The sequence below is a fragment of the Petromyzon marinus genome, assembly GCF_048934315.1.
Source record: "Petromyzon marinus isolate PM22_M1 ecotype Great Lakes invasive population chromosome 84 unlocalized genomic scaffold, UKy_Petmar_22M1.pri1.0 chr84_unloc.7, whole genome shotgun sequence".
NCBI classification, from domain to species: domain Eukaryota; kingdom Metazoa; phylum Chordata; class Hyperoartia; order Petromyzontiformes; family Petromyzontidae; genus Petromyzon; species Petromyzon marinus.
The window spans coordinates 147,241-173,439 of NW_027422644.1; the positions used below are offsets into that span (position 1 = coordinate 147,241).

Genomic DNA, 26,199 nt, shown 5'->3' on the forward strand with positions numbered 1-26,199 from the left:
ATCATCATCATCAGCATCATCAGCAGCATCACCAACATCATCAACATCATCATCATCACCTTCATCAGCACCATCATCAGCATCATCATCATCATCAGCAGCATCACCATCATCATCAGCATCATCATACTCAGCATCATCATCAGCATCATCATCAGCAGCATCATCATCAGCATCATCAGCAGCAGCATCACCATCATCAGCACCATCATCAGGATCATCATCATCAGCAGCAGCAGCATCACCATCATCATCATCAGCATCATACTCAGCATCATCATCAGCATCATCATCATCACCATCATCATCATCAGCAGCAGCACCATCATCAGCATCATACTCAGCATCAGACTCAGCATCATCAGCATCATCATCACCATCATCAGCATCATCATCATCAGCAGCACCATCATCAGCATCATACTCAGCATCATCATCATCACCATCATCAGCATCATCAGTATCATCATCACCATCATCAGCATCATCACCATCATCAGCAGCAGACAGAACCCACGGATCGATAGCAGCGAGGGGCAGGCGAGGGGCAGGTGCATTGGTGACCTGCATAGACGTGTCAGTGTGTTAGTGTGTGTTAGTGTGTGTGTGTTAGTGTGTTGGTGTGTGTGTTAGTGTGTGTGTGTATGTTAGTGTGTATGTTAGTGTGTTAGTGTGTGTGTGTTAGTGTGTGTGTGTTAGTGTGTGTGTTAGTGTGTGTGTTAGTGTGTGTGTGTGTTAGTGTGTGTGTGTTAGTGTGTGTGTGTTAGTGTGTGTGTGTGTTAGTGTTAGTGTGTGTGTGTGTTAGTGTGTGTGTGTTAGTGTGTGTGTGTGTTAGTGTGTGTGTGTTAGTGTGTGTGTGTGTTAGTGTGTGTGTGTTAGTGTGTGTGTGTGTTAGTGTGTGTGTGTGTTAGTGTGTGTGTTAGTGTGTGTGTTAGTGTGTCAGTGTGTGTGTGTGTTAGTGTGTGTTAGTGTGTGTTAGTGTGTGTGTGTTAGTGTGTGTGTTAGTGTGTGTGTATGTTAGTGTGTGTGTATGTTAGTGTGTGTGTTAGTGTGTGTGTGTTAGTGTGTGTGTGTGTTAGTGTATGTTAGTGTGTGTGTGTCAGTGTGTGTGTGTGCCGGGAAAGGTCCTGGCAAGGATTATTCAGCATCGCCTTGCCAGGAACGCTGAGGAGAGGCTTGCGGAGCCCCAATGCGGTTTCAGGAAAGGGCGGTCCTGCACAGATGCCATATTTTCTGTCCGTCTGCTACAGCAGAGGTGTAGGGAATTCCAACAAGACCTACATCTCTGCATTATTGACCTGGTCAAGGCCTATGATACCATCAGTAGGCCTGGGCTCTGGGTCGTTCTTCGTGCTTTTGGAGTACCTGACCCTCTGCTCACGATCATTAAGGACCTTCATGATGGTGAGCGGGCCCGGGTAAAACTACGTGGCCGGGAGTCAGAGCCATTCCCTGTACACCTTGGGGTGCGACAGGGATGTCCTCTGGCTCCCACATTATTTAACATCTATTTTGACCACGTAGTTCGTGAAGCCTTCAATAGCTGTAGCGGGGGAATCTCCATATGGTACAGATATAATGGGAGGCTAATCGATGCCCGGGTGCGGTCAAGGGATGGCTCCCTATTGCTCAACCACGTTATGTATGCTGATGATTTGGTAATAGCTGCTCAGTCAGAGGAGGAGTTGGAGACGCTGCTGCTGAGACTGGAGCGTGCCACTAAGAGGTGGGGCCTTACCATCAGCCCCACCAAAACTAAGCACCTGCCTGGGTATTTTGTACCATCGGACACTCCACCCCCACAACTCCCAATCGGTGATGGGGCAGTTGTGGAGAGAGTGGAGAGTTTCCCATACCTGGGCAGTGTGCTTATGACTGGCTCCAGTTTAACAGCAGAGGTCTCACTCCGAATCAGTCGAGCGGCAATATCTTTTCATCGGTTGCGTAACGCTGTGTGGAAGCTACCTGGTCTGTCGCTCCGCACTAAGCTTCAGGTCTTCTCGGCCACGGTCATTCCCTCCCTTCTCTACGCTTGCGAAACGTGGACCCCCCTAATGGAACATCTTCGCCGGTTAGAAACATTTAGGCTGGGCTGCCTACGATCCATCCTGGGTTTAACCAGACTGGATTGTGTGAGGAGCTCACAAATCCTTGAAAGATCTGGGCAGGGTCCCATCGGTGAGCTCCTCCGGCAGGCAAGGCTGCGATGGCTGGGTCATGTAGCCCGCATGCCCAGCCACCGCATGCCGAAACAGCTTTTGTTTGGCCGGATTGAGGGGGCTAAGCGGGCGCGGCACGGGCTAGAGAAGAGATGGAGTGATGTGGTACAGGAGGACGTGGAGCTGAGTGGACTTGCCGATGACTGGTACCAGCGGTGTCAAGATCGGCCTCTGTGGAGGAGGCTCGTGAAGGATGCTACTGGGCAGTTGGAGGCAGTCGCCCTCCAACAACAACGGAGGGCGGAGGAGCGACGCTCACAACAGCGAGCGGAGCGCCGGGTGGCTAAAGCACAGCAGGTTGGCACAGTAGAGGGCACAGGTGGTGCATCAGCCGGTCATCTCAGTCAGTCGACCCGTGGCACCTGGGTCTGCCCCGTGACCTCCTGCCAGCGGGCGTTCGACACTTCACGTGGCCTCAGGGTGCACGTAGCCTGGCACAAGCGTCGTGGTGACGTCACCGCCACTTAGTGGCGAATGGCGGTTGTTGTGTGTGTTAGTGTGTGTTAGTGTGTGTGTGTTAGTGTTAGTGTGTGTGTTAGTGTATGTTAGTGTGTGTGTGTCAGTGTGTGTGTGTGTGTTAGTGTGTGTTAGTGTGTGTTAGTGTGTGTGTGTTAGTGTGTGTGTTAGTGTGTGTCAGTGTGTGTGTGTGTGTGTCAGTGTGTGTGTGTCAGTGTGTTAGTGTTAGTGTGTGTTAGTGTGTTAGTGTGTGTCTATGTTAGTGTGTGTGTGTTTGTTAGTGTGTGTTAGTGTGTGTGTGTGTTAGTGTGTGTTAGTGTGTGTGTCAGTGTGTGTGTGTCAGTGTGTGTGTGTCTGTGTGTGTGTCTCTGTGTGCGTGTGTGTGACTGTGTGTGTGTCTGTGTGTGTGTGTGTTGAGTGTGTGTGTGTCTGTGTGTGTGTGTCTGGGTGTGTGTGGGAAGCGGTAGTGTAGTGGTTAGCGCTACGCTGCGCTATGAACCTGGCGACCCGGGTTCGATTCCCGCTCACGGACAACACCAGTGGCGATTATCTGAACCGGTCCCGGGCCTCCCCTAGGTCGACTCAGCCTCAAATGAGTACCTGGTGCAGTGTGTAAACATTGCCACTAGGGAGACAAAGGCGGTCGGGCGTGGTGCTGGCCACCCACCCCCTCGTGTACCGTTACCGGCCTTCATAGGTGCTTGCTAACAGCACTTGCCCCTACAGTCTGTTAAGGCTATATGGGGGATCTTTGTCTTTGTCTTTGTTAGTGTGTGTGTGTTAGTGTGTGTTAGTGTGTGTTAGTGTGTGTTAGTGTGTGTGTCTGTGTGTGTGTCTCTGTGTGCGTGTGTGTGACTGTGTGTGTGTCTGTGTGTGTCTGTGTGTGTGTGTGTGTTTTGAGTGTGTGTGTGTCTGTGTGTGTGTGTCTGGGTGTGTGTGTGGGAAGCGATAGTGTAGTGGTTAGCGCTACGCTGCGCTATGAACCTGGTGACCCGGGTTCGATTCCCGCTCACGGCCAACACCATCAGTGACGATTATCTGAACCGGTCCCGGGCCTCCCCTAGGTCGACTCAGCCTCAAATGAGTACCTGGTGCGGTGTGCAAACATCGCCACTAGGGAGACAAAGGCGGTCGGGCGTGGTGCTGGCCACCCACCCCCTCGTGTACCGTTCCGGCCTTCATAGGTGCTCGCTAACAGCACTTGCCCCTACAGTCTGTTAAGGCTATATGGGGGATCTTTGTATCTTTGTCTGTGTGTGTCACTGTGTGTGTGTGTGTCACTGTGTGTGTGTGTATTGTGTGTCACAGTGTGTGTGTGTCACTGTGTGTCTGTGTGTGTCACTGTGTCACACAGTGTACTGTGTGACACAGTGTGTGTCACAGTGTGTGTGTCACACTGTGTGTGTGTGTGTCACAGTGTGTGTGTCACTGTGTGTGTCACTGTGTGTGTCACAGTGTGTCTGTGTGTCTGTGTGTGTGTCACTGTCACACAGTACACTGTGTCACACAGTGTACTGTGTGACACAGTGTGTGTCACAGTGTGTGTGTGTCACTGTGTGTGTCACTGTGTGTGTCACTGTGTGTGTGTGTGTGTGTCACACTGTGTACTGTGTGTGTCACAGTGTGTGTCACAGTGTGTGTGTCACTGTGTATGTGTGTATGTGTGTGTGTCACAGTGTGTGTACTGTGTGTATGTGTGTGTGTGTCAGTGTGTGTGTCACTGTGTGTGTGTGTACCGTGTGTCACTGTGTGTTTGTGTCACTGTGTGTGTACTGTGTGTATGTGTGTGTGTCACTGTGTGTGTGTGTCACAGTGTGTGTGTGTACTGTGTGTGTGTCACTGTGTGTGTCACTGTGTGTGTGTCACTGTGTGTGTCACAGTGTGTGTGTGTGTGTCACAGTGTATGTGTGTGTCACAGTGTGTGTGTGTCACTGTGTGTGTCACAGTGTGTGTGTGTATCTGTGTGTGTGTCTCTGTGTGTGTGTGACACACAGTGTGTGTGTCACTGTGTGTGTGTCACTGTGTACTGTGTGTCTGTGTGTGTGTGTGACACACAGTGTATGTGTGTGTGTCACTGTGTGTGTCACTGTGTGTCACAGTGTGTGTGTGTGTGTCACACAGTGTATGTGTGTGTGTGTCACAGTGTGTGTGTGTGTGTCACTGTGTGTGTGTCAGACTGTGTACTGTGTGTGTCACAGTGTGTGTGTGTGTGTCACTGTGTCACACTGTGTCACACAGTGTGTGTGTGTCACAGTGTGTGTGTGTACTGTGTGTGTGCCACTGTGTGTGTGTGTCACACACTGTGTGTGTGTCACAGTGTGTGTGTGTCACAGTGTGTGTCTGTGTCGCAGGTGTGTGTGTGTGTGTGTCAGTGTGTGTGTGTGACACACAGTGTGTGTGTGTGTCACTGTGTGTGTGTCACACGGTCTGTGTGTGTGTGTCACTGTGTGTGTGTCACAGTGTGTGTGTGTGTCACAGTGTGTGTGTGTCACTGTGTGTGTGTGTGTGTCACAGTGTGTGTGTGTGTGTGTCACTGTGTGTGTCACACGGTCTGTGTGTGTGTGTCACTGTGTGTGTGTCACAGTGTGTGTGTGTGTCACAGTGTGTGTGTGTGTCACTGTGTGTGTGTGTCACAGTGTGTGTGACACACAGTGTGTGTGTGTCACTGTGCGTGTCACTGTGTGTGTGTCACTGTGTGTGTGTCACTGTGTGTACTGTGTGTGTCACTGTGTGTGTGTGTCACAGTGTGTGTGTCACACTGTGTGTGTGTGTCACAGTGTGTGTCACACGGTCTGTGTGTGTCACTGTGTGTGTGTCACACTGTGTGTGTGTGTCACTGTGTGTGTGTCACACGGTCTGTGTGTGTCACTGTGTGTGTGTCACACGGTCTGTGTGTGTCACTGTGTGTGTGTCACTGTGTGTGTGTGTGTCACTGTGTGTGTGTCACACGGTCTGTGTGTGTCTCACTGTGTGTGTGTCACACGGTGTGTGTGTGTGTACTGTGTGTGTGTCACACGGTCTGTGGGTGTCTCACTGTGTGTGTGTCACTGTGTGTGTGTCACACGGTCTGTGTGTGTCTCACTCTGCTGTGCTGAACGCCGTGCTGAAGTTCAGCCTCCGCGTGGCCGGGCTTAGTGCTGAGAAGTCGAAGGCGTCTGGGTAGAAGTTGTGGACCAGGGCACAGAAGGCGAGACCATCAACCCAGCTGGTGGAGAAGTTCTGAATGTCCACACCCTACAGAGGGAGGTGGTGAATGGTGAGTGTGGTGGTGAGTGTGGTGGTGAGTGTGGTGGTGAGTGTGGTGGTGAGTCTAGAAGTTGTGGACCAGGGCGCAGAAGGCGAGACCATCAACCCAGCTGGTGGAGAAGTTCTGAACGTCCACACCCTACAGAAGGAGGTGGTGAGTGTGGTGGTGAGTGTGGTGGTGAGTGTGGTTGTGAGTGTGGTGGTGAGTGTGGTTCTGAGTCTAGAAGTTGTGGACCAGGGCGCAGAAGGAGAGACCATCAACCCAGCTGGTAGAGAAGTTCTGAATGTCTACACCCTACAGAGGGAGGTGGTGAGTGTGGTGGTGAGTGTGGTGGTGAGTGTGGTGGTGAGTGTGGTGGTGAGTGTGGTGGTGGTGAGTGTGGTGGTGAGGGTGGTGGTGAGTGTGGTGGTGAGTGTGGTGGTGAGTCTAGAAGTTGTGGACCAGGGCGCAGAAGGCGAGACCATCAACCCAGCTGGTGGAGAAGTTCTGAATGTCCACACCCTACAGAGGGAGGTGGTGAATGGTGAGTGTGGTGGTGAGTGTGGTGGTGAGTGTAGTGGTGGTGAGTGTGGTGGTGAGTGTGGTGGTGAGTCTAGAAGTTGTGGACCAGGGCGCAGAAGGTGGAGAAGTTCTGAATGTCTACACCCTACAGAGGGAGGTGGTGAATGGTGAGTGTGGTGGTGAGTGTGGTGATGGTGAGTGTGGTGGTGAGTGTGGTGGTGAGTGTGGTGGTGATTGTGGTGGTGAGTGTAGTGGTGAGTGTAGTGGTGAGTGTGGTGGTGAGTATAGTGGTGAGTGTGATGGTGAGTGTGGTGGTGAGTGTGGTGGTGAGTGTGGTGGTGAGTGTGATGGTGAGTGTGGTGGTGAGTGTAGTGGTGAGTGTAGTGGTGAGTGTAGTGGTGAGTGTGGTGAGTGTAGTGGTGAGTGTAGTGGTGAGTGTGGTGGTGAGTATAGTGGTGAGTGTGATGGTGAGTGTGGTGGTGAGTGTGGTGGTGAGTGTGATGGTGAGTGTGGTGGTGAGTGTAGTGGTGAGTGTAGTGGTGAGTGTAGTGGTGAGTGTGGTGGTGACTGTAGTGGTGAGTGAGGTGGTGAGTGTAGTGGTGAGTGTGGTGGTGAGTGTGGTGGTGAGTGTAGTGGTGAGTGTGGTGGTGAGTGTGGTGGTGAGTGTGGTGGTGAGTGTAGTGGTGAGTGTAGTGGTGAGTGTGTTGGTGAGTGTAGTGGTGAGTGTGGTGGTGAGTGTGGTGGTGGGTGTGGTGGTGAGTGTGGTGGTGAGTATGGTGGTGAGTGTGGTGGTGAGTGTAGTGGTGAGTGTGGTGGTGAGTGTGGTGGTGAGTGTGGTTCTGAGTCTAGAAGTTGTGGACCAGGGCGCAGAAGGAGAGACCATCAACCCAGCTGGTGGAGAAGTTCTGAACGTCTACACCCTACAGAGGGAGGTGGTGAGTGTGGTGGTGAGTGTAGTGGTGAGTGTGGTGAGTGTGGTGGTGAGTGTGGTGGTGAGTGTGATGGTGAGTGTAGTAGTGGTGAGTGTGGTGGTGAGTGTGGTAGTGGTGAGTGTGGTGGTGAGTGTGGTAGTGGTAAGTGTAGTGGTGGTGAGTGTGGTGGTGAGTGTGGTGGTGAGTCTAGAAGTTGTGGACCAGGGCGCAGAAGGAGAGACCATCAACCCAGCTGGTGGAGAAGTTCTGAACGTCCACACCCTACAGAGGGAGGTGGTGAGTGTGGTGGTGAGTGTGGTGGTGAGGGTGGTGGTGAGTGTGGTAGTGGTGAGTGTGGTGGTGAGTGTAGTGGTGAGTGTGATGGTGAGTGTGGTGGTGAGTGTGGTGCTGAGTGTGGTGGTGAGTGTGGTGGTGAGTGTGGTGGTGGTGAGTGTGGTGGTGAGTGTGGTGGTGAGTGTGGTGGTGAGTGTAGTGGTGAGTGTGGTGGTGAGTGTGGTGGTGAGTGTGGTGGTGAGTCTAGAAGTTGTGGACCAGGGCGCAGAAGGAGAGACCATCAACCCAGCTGGTGGAGAAGTTCTGAACATCCACACCCTACAGAGGGAGGTGGTGAGTGTGGTTGTGAGTGTAGTGGTGAGTGTGGTGGTGAGTGTGGTAGTGGTGGTGAGTGTAGTGGTGGTGAGTGTAGTGGTGAGTGTGGTGGTGAGTGTGGTGGTGAGTGTGGTGGTGAGTGTGGTGGTGAGTGTGGTAGTGGTGGTGAGTGTAGTGGTGAGTGTAGTGGTGAGTGTGGTGGTGAGTGTGGTGGTGAGTGTGGTGGTGAGTGTGGTGGTGGTGAGTGTGGTGGTGAGTGTAGTGGTGAGTGTGGTGGTGAGTGAGCCACCATCCCACCTCATAACCACGTGTCCGTGCTCGGCACCAGTCCAGGAGTAGTGATTTGACACTGCCACCACCTCCACCACCACCTCCTCCACCACCACCACCACTCTGAAAGCTGTTGGATCGCTGCAGCTTACCACGGCCTCTGCAGGTGGAAATGAGAGGGAGGGGGTGAGTGAGTGGGTGAGTGAGTGGGTGAGTGAGTGGGTGGGTGAGTGAGTGAGTGGGTGGGTGGGTGAGTGAGTGAGTGAGTGGGTGAGTGAGTGAGTGAGTGGGTGGGTGGGTGAGTGAGTGGGTGAGTGAGTGGTTAGGTAATTGAGTGAGTGAGTGGGTGAGTGGGTGAGTGAGTGAGTGGATGGTTAGGTGAGTGATTGGTTGAGTGGGTTAGTGGGTGCGTGAGTGAGTGGGTGATTGAGTGGATGGGTAGGTGAGTGAGTGATTGGGTGAGTGGGTGGGTGAGTGGGTGCGTGAGTGAGTGGATGAGTGAGTGGATGGGTCGGTGAGTGGGTGATTGAGTGAATGAGTGGGTGGTTGAGTTAGTGGATGGGTAGGTGAGTGAGTGAATGAGTGGGTGGGCAAAACAACCCCCTACCTCTTCGCGGTGCCGGACAGGCAACTCTGTCGTGGACAATGCTGTGGGGGGAGGGCCAATTCTGATTGGCTCCTCCCCTCATGGCGTCTGTGTCCACCACAGTGGCTAAACGGGGGCTCTGGACGTGTGCGAGGGGCTGGTAACCCCTTCACCTTCAATAAATTACCACTAAACCACGACTGAAATATATAACTAATAAGCTTTTGCCGGAGGCCCGGGGGGACAGGCGTCTATGACGTCTCCTGGCCAAACCACATTTGGCGGAGCCAGGAGATTGAGTATCTACCCTCGGGGCTCCTCCAGAAACAACGAAAAGCCACTTCGTGTGGCCACGTGGAATGTTCGAACGCTCACTGCGGAGGAGAGGCTGCCACTCCTCTGTCGGGAGCTGGACCAGTACCGCCTGGATCTCTGTGTCATTCAGGAGGTCCGGTGGACCGGTTCTGGCTCCTGCCACCATGAGGGGCGGACAGTCCTTTACTCGGGGCAGCAGACTGCCAAACAACAAGGTGTGGCTCTTCTTTTGAACAAAAGAATGAAGGGGGCGTGGGAGCGTGGCGGTGAGGTGTGGGAAGCTGTAAGCCCCAGGCTACTTTGGGCTCGCCTTCCAATCAACCGGGGCGAGGAGTGGTGGTCGTGGTTACTTATGCCCCCACCGAAGACGAACATCCGTGGAGGGATGCAGGCAAGGCCAATGAGTCACATGCCTTCTATGACCTCCTGTCACAGGTGCTGGCTAAAGTGGCCCCTCGGGATAGAGTCATCTTGTTGGGTGACTTCAATGCCCGAGTTTGTCATGATGCTGGCACCTGGTCTGGAGTGATTGGAGGGCATGGGCCAGATGAGCTCAATGTCAACGGTAGGAGGCTGCTAGATTTATGTGCAGCCCATGGGTATGTAATTACCAACACGCTGTTCCGGTATCGGCGCATCCACACAACATCATGGATGCATGCCGGGTCCAAGCAAGAACGTCTGCTGGACTGCATAGAGATGGACCAGCGGATGCGAGCCCATGTCCTTGACACCAGGACCTACTGTGGAGCTGATCTGCCCTCTGACCATCGACTTTTCATCTGTAAGATGCGCCTGCCATTCTTCCACTCCGGTGGTGGGTGTACACCCAGGACCCCATTCCAACCTAAAGTGGCCTGGTCTCGGTTATCTGATGAAAGTTGCAAGCGAGAATTTAATCATCGCTTGCAGCTGGGATTGGCATCGTCCCCGACTCCTCCTGATGTCGAGGATAAATGGGCGAGGTTTAGGACTGTGGCTCATGCAGCTGCAATGGCTGCTTTGGGTACACGGTCCAGACCTCACCAGAGACCCTGGCTGACAGAGGAGGTGTTCAGGATGGCTGAGAAAAAGCGACAGGCCCACTTTCATCGGCTACAGAATCCCACGTCGGAGAATGAGGAGGCTTACCGCAGCCTTCGCTCGGAGGTTCGGAGAGCCGTGAGGCGCTGCAAGGATGGGTGGTGGTCGTGGGTTGCTGAGGAGATGGAGTCTGCCTCAGTGGCCCGCGATCACAAATCTCTATTTAACTCCATCAAAAAAGTTACCTGCAGCGCCACACCTATCACCATCATTAGGGAAAAAAAACGGTGATCCAATCTCCGACCCCCAGGAACAGGTTTGCAGATTTGCTGAGCATTTCTGTGAGGTCCTGGGGGAGGGAAAATCCCTCAGCATGGAAAACATCATGGGACAAAGTGGGGATGACCCTGCTGAGGCTGTGGTGCCTCATATATTGGAAGAAGTCACCCCCTGTGAGTGGCTGGCTGAAGTGCCATCTGTTGAGGAAGTACTGAAGGCGATCTGGAGTCTGAGACCAAGAAAGGCAGTGGGCAGAGACGATCTCCCAAGCGAAATGCTGAGGGAAGGTGGCGTTTGTGCACAGACTGCCCTCTATAACATCATAACAACAGTCTGGACCACTGGACGGGTTCCGCAGGATTGGAAGGATGCCCTGGTGGTCCCCCTCTTTAAGAAGGGGGACCGCACAGACTGTAACAACTACAGGGGCATCTCACTCCTCAGTGTGCCGGAAAAGGTCCTGGCAAGGATTATTCAACATCGCCTTACCAGGCACGCTGAGGAGAGGCTTGCGGAGCCCCAATGCGATTTCAGGAAAGGGCGGTCCTGCACAGATGCCATATTTTCTGTCCATCTGCTACAGCAGAGGTGTAGGGAATTCCAACCAGACCTACATCTCTGTTTTATTGACTTGGTCAAGGCCTATGATACCATCAGTAGGCATGGGCTCTGGGTTGTTCTTCGTGCTTTAGGAGTCCCTGACCCTCTGCTCACGATCATTAATGACCTTCATGATGGTGAGCGGGCCCGGGTAAAACTACGTGGCCTGGAGTCAGAGCCATTCCCTGTACACCTTGGGGCGCGACAGGGATGTCCTCTGGCTCCCACATTATTTAACAATTATTTTGACCACGTAGTTCGTGAAGCCTTCAATAGCTGTACCGGGGGAATCTCCATATGGTACAGATATAATGGGAGACTGATCGATGCCCGGGTGCGTTCAAGGGATGGCTCCCTATTGCTCAACCACGTTATGTATGCCGATGATCTTTTAATTGCCGCACACTCTGAGGAGGAGTTGGAGGCGCTGCTGCTGAGACTGGAGCGTGCCACTAAGAGATGCGGCCTTACCATCAGCCCCACCAAAACTAAGCACCTGCCTGGGTATTTTAGCCATCGGACACTCCACCCCCACAACTCCCAATCGGTGATGGAGCAGTTGTGGAGAGAGTGGAGAGTTTCCCATACCTGGGCAGTGTGCTCACGAACGGCTCCAGTTTCACAGCAGAGGTCTCACTCCGAATCAGTCGAGCGGCAATATCTTTTCAACGGTTGCGTAACGCTGCTGTGTGGAAGCTACCTGGTCTGTCGCTCCGCACGAAGCTTCGGGTCTTCTCGGCCATGGTGAGCTCCTCTGTTAGGCAAGGCTGCGTTGGCTTGGTCATGTAGCCCGCATGCCCAGTCACCGCATGCCTAAACAGCTTTTGTTCGGCCGGATTGAGAGGGCTAAGCGGGCGCGGCTCGGGCTAGAGAAGAGATGGAGTGATGTGGTACAGGAGGACGTGGAGCTGAGTGGACTTGCCGATGACTGGTACCAGCGGTGTCAAGATCGGCCTCTGTGGGGGAGGCTCGTGAAGGACGCTACTGGGCAGTTGGAGGCAGTCGCCCTCCAACAACAACGGAGGGCGGAGGAGCGACGCTCACAACAACGAGCGGAGCGCCGGGTGGCTAAAGCACAGCAGGTTGGCACAGTAGGGGGCACAGGTGGTGCATCAGCCAGTCATCTCAGCCAGTCGACCCGTGGCACCTGCTGGGTCTGCCCCGTGACCTCCTGCCAGAGGGCGTTCGACACTTCACGTGGCCTCAAGGTGCACATGGCCTGGCACAAGCGACGTGGTGACGTCACCGCCACTTAGTGGCGAATGGCAGTTGTTGTTGTTGAGTGTCTGTGTGTGTCTGTGTGTGAGTGTATGAGTAAATGTGTGAGTGTGTGAGAGAGTGAGTGAGTGTATGGGTGAGTGTTTGAGTGAGTGAGTGAGTGTATGAGTGAGTGTATGAGTGAGTGTATGAGTGAGTGAGTGAGTGTAACAGTGAGTGTATGAGTGAGTGTATGAATGAGAGTATAAGTGAGTGAGTGACTGAGTGACTGACTGAGTGAGTGAGTGTATGAGTGAGTGTATGAGTGAGTGTATGAGTGAGTGTATGATTGAGTGAGTGAGTGTATGAGTGAGTGTATGAGTGAGTGTATGAGTGAGTGTATGAGTGTGTGAGTGTATGAGTGAGTGTATGAGTAAGTGTATGAGTGTGTGAGTGTATGAGTGTGTGTATGAGTGAGTGAGTGTATAAGTGAGTGTATGAGTAACTGACTGAGTGACTGAGTGACTGACTTGACTGACTGACTGAGTGACTGACTGAGTGACTGAGTGAGTGTATGAGTGAGTGACTGACTGAGTGACTGACTGACTGAGTGACTGACTGAGTGACACATGCCTCTACAGCCCTTCCTTCCCGAGGCCACACGGGTCCCCATTGCCTGCGGCTGACCGACCGAGCGAGTATCGCGAAGTCCCCGCTATAAATACCCGTGTCATCACCATCGCCAGATTCTTATTTTTGGTTAGCGGACACCCAGCGGAGAAGTGATGGTTCAGGTTATATTGGGCGGCTTCCACCCACCACTACCCCCCCCACACCCCCCACTATTACCCCCCCCCCACCCCCCGCCCCCATCCACCACAACGGAAAATCGGCGCTGGAATGTGGGAGATGAACCAACACTTCCCCCACCGACCATCCCACTCATCACTCACCCATCCCAAAACTATCACCTGTCCCACGAAGCACTCACTAAGGCGGTGAACGAGTGAGTGTGTGAGTGAGTGTGAGTGAGTGTGTGAGTGAGTGAGTGTATGAGTGAGTGAGTGTATGAGTGAGTGAGTGTATGAGTGAGTGAGTGTATGAGTGAGTGAGTGTATGAGTGAGTGTATGAGTGAGTGAGTGTATGAGTGAGTGAGTGAGTGTATGAGTGAGTGAGTGAGTGTATGAGTGAGTGAGTGTATGAGTGAGTGAGTGAGTGTATGAGTGAGTGAGTGTATGAGTGAGTGTATGAGTGAGTGTATGAGTGAGTGAGTGTATGAGTGAGTGAGTGAGTCAGGTGAGTGTATGAGTGAGTGAGTGTGTGAGTGAGTGGGTGAGTGTGTGAGTAAGTGTATGAGTGAGTGAGTGTATGAGTGAGTGAGTGTATGAGTGAGTGTATGAGTGAGTGTGTGAGTGAGTGTATGAGTGAGTGTATGAGTGAGTGTATGAGTGAGTGAGTGTATGAGTGAGTGAGTGTATGAGTGAGTGAGAGTATGAGTGAGTGTATGAGTGAGTGTATGAGTGAGTGTATGAGTGAGTGTATGAGTGAGTGAGTGTATGAGTGTGTGAGTGTATGAGTGAGTGTATGAGTGAGTGTATGAGTGAGTGTGTGAGTGAGTGTATGAGTGAGTGAATCAGTGTGTGAGTGTATGAGTGAGTGTATGAGTGAGTGTATGAGTGAGTGAGTGTATGAGTGAGTGAGTCAGGTGAGTGTATGAGTGAGTGAGTGTGTGAGTGAGTGGGTGAGTGTGTGAGTAAGTGTATGAGTGAGTGAGTGTATGAGTGAGTGAGTGTATGAGTGAGTGTATGAGTGAGTGTGTGAGTGAGTGTATGAGTGAGTGTATGAGTGAGTGTATGAGTGTGTGAGTGTGTGAGTGTATGAGTGAGTGTATGAGTGAGTGTATGAGTGAGTGTGTGAGTGAGTGTATGAGTGAGTGAATGAGTGTGTGAGTGTATGAGTGAGTGTATGAGTGAGTGTATGAGTGAGGGCGTGTATGAGTGAGTGTGTGAGTGTGTGAGTGAGTGAGTGTATGAGTATATGAGTGAGTGAGTGAGTGTATAAGTGAGTGAGTGTATGAGTGAGTGAGTGAGTGTATGAGTGAGTGAGTGTATGAGTGAGTGTATGAGTGAGTGAGTGTATGAGTGAGTGAGTGTATGAGTGAGTGAGTGTGTGAGTGAGTGTATGAGTGAGTGAGTGTATGAGTGAGTGAGTGTATGAGTGAGTGAGTGACTGACTGAGTGACTGACTGAGTGACTTACTGAGTGACTGACTGACTGAGTGACTGACTGAGTGACTGACTGAGTGACTGACCGAGTGACTGACTGACTGAACCCCACTCACCCTCCCGGTGTTAGCAAGCCCCCTCTCTCCAGCTTGTCCATCAGCACCTTGCGACTCTGAGAGCCGGGAGTTAATGGGAGTGTCAAGGACCTCAGAGTGATTGACTTAGTGACTGACTGACTGAGTGACTGACTGAGTGACTGACTGAGTGACTGAGTGGGTGAGTGTATGAGTGAGTGTATGAGTGAGTGAGTGAGTGTATGAGTGAGTGTATGAGTGAGTGAGTGTATGAGTGAGTGTAAGAATGAGTGAGTGTATCAGTGAGTGTATGAGTGTATGAGTGAGTATAAGAGTGTATGAGTGTCTGAGTGAGTGTATGAGTGAGTGTATGAGTGAGTGTATGAGTGAGTGAGTGTATGAGTGAGTGAGTCAGGTGAGTGTATGAGTGAGTGAGTGTGTGAGTGAGTGGGTGAGTGTGTGAGTAAGTGTATGAGTGAGTGAGTGTATGAGTGAGTGAGTGTATGAGTGAGTGTATGAGTGAGTGTGTGAGTGAGTGTATGAGTGAGTGTATGAGTGAGTGTATGAGTGAGTGAGTGTATGAGTGAGTGAGTGTATGAGTGAGTGAGAGTATGAGTGAGTATATGAGTGAGTGTATGAGTGAGTGTATGAGTGAGTGTATGAGTGAGTGTATGAGTGATTGTATGAGTGTGTGAGTGTATGAGTGTGTGAGTGTATGAGTGAGTGTATGAGTGAGTGTATGAGTGAGTGTGTGAGTGAGTGTATGAGTGAGTGAATGAGTGTGTGAGTGTATGAGTGAGTGTATGAGTGAGTGTATGAGTGAGTGAGTGTATGAGTGAGTGAGTCAGGTGAGTGTATGAGTGAGTGAGTGTGTGAGTGAGTGGGTGAGTGTGTGAGTAAGTGTATGAGTGAGTGAGTGTATGAGTGAGTGAGTGTATGAGTGAGTGTATCAGTGAGTGTGTGAGTGAGTGTATGAGTGAGTGTATGAGTGAGTGTATGAGTGAGTGAGTGTATGAGTGAGTGAGTGTATGAGTGAGTGAGTGTATGAGTGAGTGTATGAGTGAGTGTATGAGTGAGTGTATGAGTGAGTGTATGAGTGTGTGAGTGTATGAGTGTGTGAGTGTATGAGTGAGTGTATGAGTGAGTGTATGAGTCAGTGTGTGAGTGAGTGTATGAGTGAGTGAATGAGTGTGTGAGTGTATGAGTGAGTGTATGAGTGAGTGTATGAGTGAGTGTATGAGTGAGTGTATGAGTGAGGGCGTGTATGAGTGAGTGTGTGAGTGAGTGAGTGTATGAGTATATGAGTGAGTGAGTGAGTGTATAAGTGAGTGAGTGTATGAGTGAGTGAGTGTATGAGTGAGTGAGTGTATGAGTGAGTGTATGAGTGAGTGAGTGTATGAGTGAGTGAGTGTATGAGTGAGTGAGTGTGTGAGTGAGTGTATGAGTGAGTGAGTGTATGAGTGAGTGAGTGTATGAGTGACTGAGTGACTGACTGAGTGACTGACTGAGTGACTGACTGACTGAGTGACTGACTGAGTGACTGACTGAGTGACTGACCGAGTGACTGACTGACTGAACCCCACTCACCCTCCCGGTGTTAGCAAGCCCCCTCTCTCCAGCTTGTCCATCAGCGCCTTGCGACTCTGAGAGCCGGGAGTTAATGGGAGTGTCAAGGACCTCAGAGTGATTGACTTAGTGACTGACTGAGTGACTGACTGAGTGACTGACTGAGTGACTGAGTGACTGACTGAATGACTGACTGAGTGACTGACTGACTGACTGCGTGAGTGACTGACCGAGTGACTGACTGACTGACTGCGTGAGTGACTGACCGAGTGACTGACTGACTGAGTGACTGAGTGTATGAGTGAGTGTAACAGTGAGTGAGTGTATGAGTGAGTGTATGAGTGAGTGTATGAATGAGTGAGTGTATGAGTGAGTGACTGAGTGACTGACTGACTGACTGAGTGACTGGCTGAGTGACTGACTGACTGAGTGACTGACTGAGTGACTGAGTGACTGAGTGACTGACTGATTGACTGATTGACTGACTGAGTGACTGAGTGACTGACTGAGTGACTGACTGACTGAGTGACTGAGTGACTGAGTGACTGACTGACTAACTGAGTGACTGACCGAGTGACTGACTGACTGAGTGACTGACTGAGTGACTGACTGAGTGACTGAGTGGGCGAGTGTATGAGTGAGTGAGTGTATGAGTGAGTGAGTGTATGAGTGAGTGACTGACTGAGTGACTGACTGAGTGACTGACTGACTGACTGAGTGACTGACTGACTGAGTGACTGACTGAGTGACTGAGTGACTGACTGATTGAGTGACTGAGTGACTGAGTGACTGACTGAGTGACTGAGTGACTGACTGAGTGAACCCCACTCACCCTCCCGATGTTAGCAAGCCCCCTCTCTCCAGCTTGTCCATCAGCGCCTTGCGACTCTGAGAGCCGGGAGTTGATGGGAGTGTGAAGGACCTCAGAGTGACTGACTTAGTGACTGACTGAGTGACTGAGTGACTGACTGACTGAGTGACTGACTGAGTGACTGACTGAGTGACTGAGTGGGCGAGTGTATGAGTGAGTGAGTGTATGAGTGAGTGAGTGTATGAGTGAGTGACTGACTGAGTGAGTGACTGAGTGACTGACTGATTGAGTGACTGAGTGACTGAGTGACTGACTGAGTGACTGAGTGACTGACTGACTGAACCCCACTCACCCTCCCGATGTTAGCAAGCCCCCTCTCTCCAGCTTGTCCATCAGCGCCTTGCGACTCTGAGAGCCGGGAGTTGATGGGAGCGTCAAGGACCTCAATAGGGGTCTAGAGCTGTGTGTGGAGCCGGAGACCCCCGTTGGTTTAGGGGGTGTGGGGGGGCCAGAGACCCCCGGGGGTTTAGGGGGTGTGGGGGGGGCGGAGACCCCCGGGGGAGACGTCAGGGGCGGCTCCACGTGGCCTGGGAAGACCCCAAACTCGGTGCTGGACGGGGGAGAGAAGGGGGTTAGGGTGGTGGTGGTGGGGGTGGTGGTGGTGGTGGTGGTGGGGGTGGTGGTGGTGGTGGTGGTGGTGGTGATGGTGGTGGGGGTGGTGGTGGGGGTGGTGGTGGGGGTGGTGGTGGTGGGGGTGGTGGTGGGGGTGGTGGTGGGGGTGGTGGTGGTGGGGGTGGTGGTGGGGGTGGTGGTGGTGGTGGTGGGGGTGGTGGTGGTGGTGGGGGTGGTGGTGGTGGGGGTGGTGGTGGGGGTGGTGGTGGTGGTGGGGGTGGTGGTGGTGGGGGTGGTGGTGGGGGTGGTGGTGGTGGTGAGGGTGGTGGTGAGGGTGGTGGTGGTAGTTGTGGTAGTGGTGGTGGTGGTGGTGATGATGGTGGTGGTGGTGGGGTTGGTGGTGGGGGTGATGATGATGGTGATGGTGGTGTTGATGGTGATGTTGTTGATGATGATGATGGTCATGGTAGTGATGGTGGTGGTGGTGATGATGGTGGTGATGGTGATGATGGTAGTTGATGTTGTTGTTGATGGTGTTGATGTTGTTGTTGATGTTGTTGATGTTGTTGTTGATGTTGTTGATGGTGATGTTGTTGATGTTGTTGTTGATGTTGTTGATGTTGATCGTGATGTTGTTGTGGTTGTTGTTGTTGATGTTGTTGATGTTGTTGTTGATGGTGTTGATGTTGTTGTTGATGTTGTTGTGGTTGTTGTTGTTGATGGTGTTGATGTTGTTGATGGTGATGTAGTTGATGTTGTTGTGGTTGTTGATGTTGTTGATGTTGGTACCTGGATGTTGTTGCAACTTCCACTCCGCGCGTCCCTACAGCAAACACAAACACAGCTGCTGATGATGGTGATGATGGTGGTGATGGTGATGACTCAACACTGCACCATAGACTCAACACTGCCCATAGACTCAACACTGCCCATAGACTCAACACTGCATCATAGACTCAACAATGCCCATAGACTCAACACTGCACCATAGACTCAACACTGCACCATAGACTCAACACTGCACCATAGACTCAATACTGCACCATAGACTCAACACTGCACTATAGACTCAGCACTGCACCATAGACTCAACACTGCCCATAGACTCAATACTGCACCATAGACTCAACACTGCACCATAGACTCAACACTGTCCATAGACTCAACACTGCACCATAGACTCAACACTGCACCATAGACTCAACACTGCACCATAGACTCAACACTACCCATAGACTCAACACTGCCCATAGACTCAACACTGCACCATAGACTCCACACAGCCCATAGACTCAACACTGCACCGTAGACTCAACACTGCACCATAGACTCAACACTACCCATAGACTCAACACTGCCCATAGACTCAACACTGCACCATAGACTCAACACTGCCCATAGACTCAACACTGCCCATAGACTCAACACTGCACCATAGACTCAACACTGCACCATAGACTCAACACTGTCCATAGACTCAACACTGCACCATAGACTCAACACTGCACCATAGACTCAACACTGCCCATAGACTCAACACTGCACCATAGACTCAACACTACCCATAGACTCAACACTGCCCATAGACTCAACACTGCCCATAGACTCATCACTGCCCATAAACTCAACACTGCACCATAGACTCAACACTGCCCATAGACTCAACACTGCCCATATACTCAACACTGCACCATAGACTCAACACTGCCCATAGACTCAATACTGCACCATAGACTCAACACTGCACCATAGACTCAACACTGCCCATAGACTCACCACTGCACCATAGACTCAACACTACACCATAGACTCAACACTGCCCATAGACTCAACACTGCACCATAGACTCAACACTGCACCATAGACTCAACACTGCACCATAGACTCAACACTGCACCATATACTCAACACCGCACCATATACTCAACACTGCACCATATACTCAACACTGCACCATAGACTCAACACTGCACCATAGACTCAACACTGCCCATAGACTCAACACTGCACCATAGACTCAACACTGCCCATAGACTCAACACTGCCCATAGACTCAACACTGCACCATAGACTCAACACTGCACCATAGACTCAACACTACGCTTAGACTCAACACTGCACCATAGACTCAACACTGCACCATAGACTCAACACTGCCCATAGACTCAACACTGAACCATAGACTCAACACTGCCCATAGACTAAACACTGCCCATAGACTCATCACTGCCCATAGACTCAACACTGCACCATAGACTCAGCACTGCACCATAGACTCAACACTGCACCATAGACTCAACACTGCACCATAGACTCAACACTGCACCATAGACTCAACATTGCCCATAGACTCAACACTGCACCATAGCCTCAACACTGCACCATAGACTCAACACTGCACCATAGACTCACCACTGCCCATAGACTCAACACTGCCCATAGACTCATCACTGCACCATAGACTCAACACTGCCCACAGACTCAACACTGCCCATAGACTCATCACTGCACCATAGACTCAACACTGCCCATAGACTCAACACTGCCCATAGACTCAACACTGCACCATAGACTCAACACTGCACCATAGACTCAACACTGCACCATAGACTCAACACTGCACCATAGACTCAACACTGCCCATAGACTCAACACTGCACCATAGACTCAACACTGCACCATAGACTCAACACTGCACCATAGACTCAACACTGCCCATAGACTCAACACTGCACCATAGACTCAACACTGCACCATAGACTCATCACTGCACCATAGACTCAACACTGCCCATAGACTCAACACTGCCCATAGACTCAACACTGCCCATAGACTCAACACTGCACCATAGACTCAACACTGCACCATAGACTGAACACTGCACCATAGACTCAACACTGCACCATAGACTCAACACTGCACCATAGACTCAACACTGCCCATAGACTCAACACTGCCCATAGACTCAACACTGCCCATAGACTCAACACTGCACCATAGACTCAACACTGCCAATAGACTAAACACTGCACCATAGTCTCAACACTGCACCATAGACTCAACACTGCCCACAGACTCCAAACCCTGCCACCCACTCACCCACTCACCAACTCACTCACCCACCCACCGACCCACTCACTCACTCACCCACCCACCCACCCACTCACTCACCCACCCACCAACCAACCCACCCACACACCCACTCACTCACCCACCCACTCACCCACTCACCCACCCACCAACTCACCCACCAACCCACTCACCCACCCACTCACCCACCCACCCACTCACTCACTCACCCACCCACCCACTCACTCAACCACCCACCCACCCACCAACCCACTCACTCACTCACCCACCCACCCACCCACCCACTCACTCACTCACCCACCCACCCACCCACTCACTCAACCACCCACCCACCCACTCACTCACCCACCCACCCACCCCCTCACCCACCCACCCACTCACCCACCCACCCACTCACTCACCCACTCACTCACTCACTCACCCACCCACCAACTCACTCACTCACTCACCCACCCACTCACCCACCCACTCACTCACCCACCCACCCACTCACTCACTCACCCACCCACCCACTCACCAACTCACTCACTCACTCACCCACTCACCCACCCACCCACTCACCCACTCACCCACCCACCCACTCACCAACCCACCCACCCACTCACCCACTCACCCACCCAACCACTCACCAACTCACTCACCCACCCATCCACCCACCCACCAACTCACCCACCCACCAACCCACCCACCGTGCCCACGTGCTCCTCTGACCCCCAGCGGATGGGCCAGCATGGCGAGGGCGGGGCCATGCATCGTGGCTCCTCCCACTTCGTGCGTGGCAACGCCCCTCTCACCCGTGGCTCCGCCTTTTTCTCCCGCGGCCCCGCCCCCTCCCCATCCACCGGCCCCGCCCCTCTCCTCCGAGCGGGCCCTCGAGCGCGAAGGGGCGGGGCCCGGGGGGACCTTGGGGCCCCGGACTCGGAATTCTTCACCCTGTGGGGGGGGGCGGGGCGTGAAGAGGGGGGGTGGGGGGGGGTGAAGAGGGGGGGTGAAGAGGTGGGGGGTGAAGAGGTGGGGGGTGAAGAGGGGGGTGAAGAGGTGGGGGGTGAAGGGGGGGTGAAGAGGGGGGGTGAAGAGGGGGGTGGTGAAGAGGTGGGGGGGTGAAGAGGGGGGTGAAGAGGTGGGGGGTGAAGGGGTGGTGAAGAGGTGGGGGGTGAAGAGGTGGGGGGGGTGAAGAGGTGGGGGGTGAAGGGGGGGGGGTGAAGAGGGGGGGTGAAGAGGTGGGGGGTGAAGAGGGGGGAGGTGAAGAGGTGGGGCGTGGGGTGAAGAGGTGGGGGGTGAAGAGGGGGTGGGGGGGTGAAGAGGTGGGGGGTGAAGGGGGGGGTGAAGAGGGGGGGTGAAGAGGTGGGGGTTGAAGAGGGGGGGGGGTGAAGAGGTGGGGGGGGGGGGTGAAGAGGTGGGGGGGTGGGGGAGCGCTTTGGCTGATTCCAGGAATAGATCAACTCAGACGTTGAGCTGACATTCGGGACCCCACTGTGAACACAAAACCATAACGACAACACAAACACACAAACACACACACAGACACACACACAGACACACACACACAGACACACACACACACACACAGAGACACACACACACAGACACACACACACACAAACACACACAGTACACACACACACTAACACACACAGACACACAGACACACACAGACACACACAGACACACACACAGACACGCACACAGACACACACACAGACACACACACACAGACACACACACACAGACACAGACACACACACACAGACACAGACACACACACAGAGACACATACACACACACAGACACACACACACAGACACACACACAGACACACATACACACAGACACACAGACACACACAGACACACACACAGACACACACAGACACACACACAGACACACACAAAGACACACAGAAACACACACAAAGACACACAGAAACACACACACAGACAGAAACACACAGACACACAGACACACACAGACAGACACACACACACACTAACACAGACACACACAGACACACACACACACAGACACACACACACACACAGACACACACACAGACAAACACACAGTACACACACACAGTACACACACACACAGACACACACACACAGACACACACACACACACAGACACACACACATACACACACACAGACAGACAGACACAACAACCGCAATTCGCCACAAAGTGGCGGTGACGTCACCACGAAGCTTGTGCCAGGCTAGGTGCACCCTGAGGCCACGTGAACGCCCGCTGGCAGGAGGTCACGGGGCAGACCCAGGTGCCACGGGTTGACTGACTGAGATGACTGGCTGATGCACCACCTGTGCCCCCTACTGTGCCAACTTGCAGTGCTTTAGCCACCCGGCGCTCCGCTTGTTGTTGTGAGCGTCGCTCCTCCGCCCTCCGTTGTTGTTGGAGGGCGACTGCCTCCAACTGCTCAGTAGCATCCTTCACGAGCCTCCTCCACAGAGGCCGATCTTGACACCGCTGGTACCAGTCATTGGCAAGTCCACTCAGCTCAACATCCTCCTTTACCACGTCACTCCATCTCTTCTCTAGCCCGTGCCGCGCCCGTTTAGCTCCCTCGATCCGGCCAAACAAAAGCTGTTTCGGCATGCGGTGGCTGGGCATGCGGGCTACATGACCCAGCCATCGCAGCCTTGCCCGCCGGAGGAGCTCACCGATGGGACCCTGCCCAGATCTTTCGAGGATTTGTGAGCTCCTCACACAATCCAGCCTGGTTAAACCCAGGATGGATCGTAGGCAGGCAATACTAAATGTTTCTAAACAGCGAAGATGTTCCATTAGGGGGGTCCACGTTTCGCAAGCATAGAGAAGGGAGGGAATGACCGTGGCCGAGAATATCTGAAGCTTAGTGCGGAGCGACAGACCAGGTAGCTTCCACACAGCGTTACGCAACCGATGAAAAGATATTGCCGCTCGATTGATTCGGAGTGAGACCTCCGCTGTTAAAGTGGAGCCGGTCATAAGCACACTGCCCAGGTATGGGAAACTCTCCACTCTCTCCACAACTGCCCCATCACCGATTGGGAGTTGTGGGGGTGGAGTGCCCAATGGTACAAAATACCCAGGCAGGTGCTTAGTTTAGGTGGGGCTGATGGTAAGGCCCCACCTCTTAGTGGCACGCTCCAGTCTCAGCAGCAGCGTCTCCAACTCCTCATCTGAATAAGCGGCTATTACCAAATCATCGGCATACATAACTTGGTTGAGCAATAGGGAGCCATCCCTTGACCGCACCTGGGCATCGATCAGTCTCCCATTATATCTGTACCATATGGAGATTCCCCCGGTACAGCTATTGAAGGCTTCACGAACTACGTGGTCAAAATAGATGTTAAATAATGTGGGAGCCAGAGGACATCCCTGTCCCACCCCAAGGTGTACAGGGAATGGCTCTGACTCCCGGCCACGTAGTTTTACTAGGGCCTGCTCACCATCATGAAGGTCCTTAATGATCGTGAGCAGAGGGTCAGGGACTCCAAAAGCACGAAGAACAACCCAGAGCCCAGGCCTATTGATGGCATCGTAGGCCTTGACCAGGTCAATAAAGCAGAGATGTAGGTCTTGTTGGAATTCCCTACACCTCTGCTGTAGCAGACGGACAGAAAATATGGCATCTGTGCAGGACCGCCCTTTCCTGAAACCGCATTGGGGCTCCGCAAGCCTCTCCTCAGCGTGCCTGACAAGGCGATGGTGAATAATCCTTGCCAGGATCTTTCCTGGCACACTGAGGAGTGAGATGCCCCTGTAGTTGTTACAGTCTGTGCGGTCCCCCTTCTTAAAGAGGGGGACCACCAGGGCATCTTTCCAATCCTGCGGAACCCGTCCAGTGGTCCAGACTGTTGTTATGATGTCATATAGGACAGTCTGTGCACGAACGCCACCCTCGCTCAGTATTTCACTTGGGAGATCATCTCTGCCTGCTGCCTTTCCTGGTCTCAGACTCCGGATCGCCTTCAGTACTTCCTCAACAGATGGCACCTCAGCCAGCCACTCACAGGGGGTGACTTCTTCCAATATTAGAGGCACCGCAGCCACAGCAGGGTCATCCCCACTTTGTGCCACGATGTTTTCCTGGCTGAGGGATTTCCCCTCTCCCAGGACCTCACAGAAATGCTCAGCAAATCTGCAAACCTGTTCTTGGGGGTCAGAGATTGGATCACCGTTTTTTCCCCTAATGATGGTAATAGGTGTGGCGCTGCAGGTTACTGTTTTGATGGAGTTAAATAGGGATTTGTGATCGCGGGCCACTGAGGCAGACTCTATCTCCTAAGCAATCCACGACCACCACCCATCCTTGCAGCGCCTCACGGCTCTCCGAACCTCCAAGCGAAGGCTGCGGTAAGCCTCCTCATTCTCCGACGTGGGATTCTGTAGCCGATGACAGTGGGCCTGTCGCTTTTTCTCAACCATCCTGAACACCTCCTCTGTCAGCCAGGGTCTCTGGGGAGGTCTGGACCGCGTACCCAAAGCAGCCATTGCAGCTGCATGAGTCACAGTCCTAAACCTCGCCTCATTTACCCTCGACATCAGGAGGAGTCGGGGACGATGCCAATCCCAGCCGCAAGCGATGATGAAATTCTCGCTTGCAACTTTCATCAGCTAGCTGAGACCAGGCCACTATGGGTTTGAATGGGGTCCTGGGCGTTACACCCACCAACCGGAGCGGAAGAATGGCAGGCGCATCTTTACAGATGACTAGTCGATGGTCAGAGGGCCGATCAGCTCCACGGTAGGTCGTGGGTGTCAAGGACATGGGCTCGCATCCGCCGGTCCGTCACTATGTAGTCCAGCAGATGTTCTTGCTTGGACCCGGCATGCATCCGTGATGTTGTGTGGATGCGCCGATGCCGGAACAGCGTGCGTAGGTAATTACAAGCCCATGTGCTGCACGTAAATCTAGCGGCCTCCTACCGTTGACATTGAGCTGATCTGGCCCATGCCCTCCAATCACTCCAGACCGGGTGGCAGCATCGTGACCAACTCGGGCATCGAAGTCACCCAACAAGATGACTCTATCCCGAGGGGCCGCTTTAGTTAGCTTCTCCCACATCGCCCACGTGACCAGACCAGGTGCTGCCACCCCTCCCCTCCCCCTCCCCCCACAATCTCACATCGCCCACGTGACCAGACCAGGTGCTGCCACCCCTCCCCCCCAGCCTCACATTGCCCACGTGACCAGACCAAGTGCTGCCACCCCTCCCCCACATTGCCCACGTGACCAGACCAGGTTCTGCCACCCCTCCCCCCATTCTCACATTGCCCACGTGACCAGTCCAGGTGCTGCCACCCCTCCCCCTCCCCATCCTCACATTGCCCACGTGACCAGACCAGGTGCTGCCACCCCTCCCCACATTGCCCACGTGACCAGACCAGGTGCTGCCACCCCTCCCCCTCCCCATTCTCACATTGCCCACGTGACCAGACCAGGTGCTGCCACCCCTCCCCATCCTCACATTGCCCACGTGACCAGACGAGGCGTCTCCGCTGCTCCCAAGTGGACGCCTCCTCCACGGAGGGCTGCCCACGTGGCCCGCCCCCTCCCCCACCACCCCCTCCTCCTCACCCCCCACCCCCACCTCTTCACCCC

General features: G+C 53.1%; 1 protein-coding gene across 1 annotated transcript in view; it reads right to left on the reverse strand.

The window, feature by feature from the left end:
- The window catches only part of LOC116937822 (smoothelin-like protein 1), a 33,135-nt gene extending 15,998 nt beyond the window's left edge, over positions 1–17,137 (reverse strand). The window contains exons 1-3 of the mRNA XM_076059242.1: positions 16,911–17,137; positions 8,241–8,373; positions 5,758–5,909 (exon numbers count right to left, since the gene is read on the reverse strand). Coding sequence (XP_075915357.1) covers positions 5,758–5,909; positions 8,241–8,373; positions 16,911–16,951 — 326 coding nt within the window. The 5' untranslated portion in view covers positions 16,952–17,137. The remainder of the gene's footprint in view (positions 1–5,757; positions 5,910–8,240; positions 8,374–16,910) is intronic.
- Positions 17,138–26,199: the final 9,062 nt, after the last annotated feature.